Consider the following 1,565-nt stretch of genomic DNA (forward strand, 5'->3'; position numbering starts at 1 on the left):
TGTCTAATATTTGTGCTCATGAAATTTGCCCTTAGGATGGAGAAAATGCAGGACTGTCATTACCAATATCACCAAGAAGTAGTCACCCAGCCCACCCTAGTTCCTCTCACCTGCCAAACTCTGTTGATGATCGCTCTCCTGGTTAGTGGTCCAAATGTTTTTACACTTTTTTCTCATATTTAAGGTATTTTTTTGTAATAACTTGTCTCTGTTTCCCTTCTGCAGACGATGGTGAAATGGATGACGGCCGAGGAGAATGGAAGGACAAGATCAGTTCCCAGTTTGACCGCCTGGTAGCATTTGCTTCCACAGAACTGGATAAAAGGAGAAGAAGTACGGAAGGTGCCTCTCCTCGTGCAGGGGAGACAACAGCAAGCTGTAATACCAGTCCTGACAGCGGTATAGGCCATGGTGAACCCTTACCTCCAGCATTAAGTAAGATGCCTAGACTCTTTAAAACACCACCAGCAAAGGCATCACCTGAAAGGGATTCACCGCCAGTATTAGAGGCGCCACATACAGCTGACAGAGCCGGTGTTGCCAGGACTCCGTCACCTTCATCACCTGTTCCTAATGCGCCCTTCAGCCCTGCCCCATTAGACGGTCCATATAGCCCAGTAAATGCAACTTTACCTGGTCATGGAAAAGACAGACAAGCTTCATCTAGCGCTACATCTGTGCCTTTGAAGTATCAACGAAGTGAGTCCTTATCATCTCAACATTTTAAGAAAAAATTCTTCCAGCACAGAGAATCATGGAATCCCTCTAGTTCAGCTTCTCCATCAAATAATGGACACAGTTCTACTCATAACTCTGCATCCAACAATTCCAATGCTTGGCATCATAAAGGGAAATTCCGTCCTAAGGGTAAGGATTGGGAGTGGCATGGGGGTAGTAGTAATGAAGAGCAGTCATATCGTGAACGAGATCCAAGAGACCAGAGGGATCAGAGAGATCAGAGACCAGAGAGAGAAAGAGATCATAGAGATCATAGACGTGATCATAGAGACCATAGATCCTATCACCAGAGTTTACCTCGTTATCGTTCTTGGGACAATTATCATGAAAATGATAACCATCCACAAGGTAATTTTTAATATTGTCAAGGTAGTTCCCAAAATTGAAATTTCTTTGATGTGATCGTGGTGGCCAAGCCAAGTTCAGTACTCAAGTTTAGCTTGTTATTTTATGAAAATCACAATGAATGTGGTTTGCAGTCTGCCTAGCAGTACTCTGCAGCCCAGTTCCTTATTCAACACTAGCTGCTTAGAGAAAATCTATTATCTATCTCTGTTTCCTCATAGATAATTTTTTTAGCTAAACTTAGAGCTTATATCCAATGGTAGTCTAATATCTGCTCGAGTGTTATCTGTTGATAACACCCAGCAGTGATTGTTAGTGTGTACTCACATGTAGTGTACTGTTGATTCATTTTACAGTATTTATCTGTTTCTTACTGTACATTTCATGGAGTACACTGAGTTGAAAGGAGCTTTCTGTGTAACCATCAGATGTGCTGTGGCCTCTCTTGTAATTGATTGATTAATTGATTATTTATTAATGAT

The 1,565-nt window shown here is 41.9% G+C and overlaps 2 protein-coding genes across 6 annotated transcripts in view; both read left to right on the top strand.

The window, feature by feature from the left end:
• Nucleotides 1-1,565, top strand: part of LOC113205719 (histone-lysine N-methyltransferase, H3 lysine-79 specific) — a 19,633-nt gene that overhangs the window by 4,852 nt on the left and 13,216 nt on the right. The gene's annotated exons all lie outside the window — the stretch shown is intronic.
• Nucleotides 4-1,498, top strand: LOC127749431 (uncharacterized). The gene is made up of 2 exons (XM_052267511.1): nt 4-141; nt 226-1,498. Exon 2 carries the CDS (start codon nt 237-239, stop codon nt 1,095-1,097), a length of 861 nt encoding a protein of 286 aa, XP_052123471.1. The 5' UTR covers nt 4-141; nt 226-236; the 3' UTR covers nt 1,098-1,498.

This window comes from Frankliniella occidentalis, unplaced genomic scaffold, assembly GCF_000697945.3.
Source record: "Frankliniella occidentalis isolate FOCC.00 unplaced genomic scaffold, Focc_3.1 Scaffold53, whole genome shotgun sequence".
NCBI lineage: Eukaryota > Metazoa > Arthropoda > Insecta > Thysanoptera > Thripidae > Frankliniella > Frankliniella occidentalis.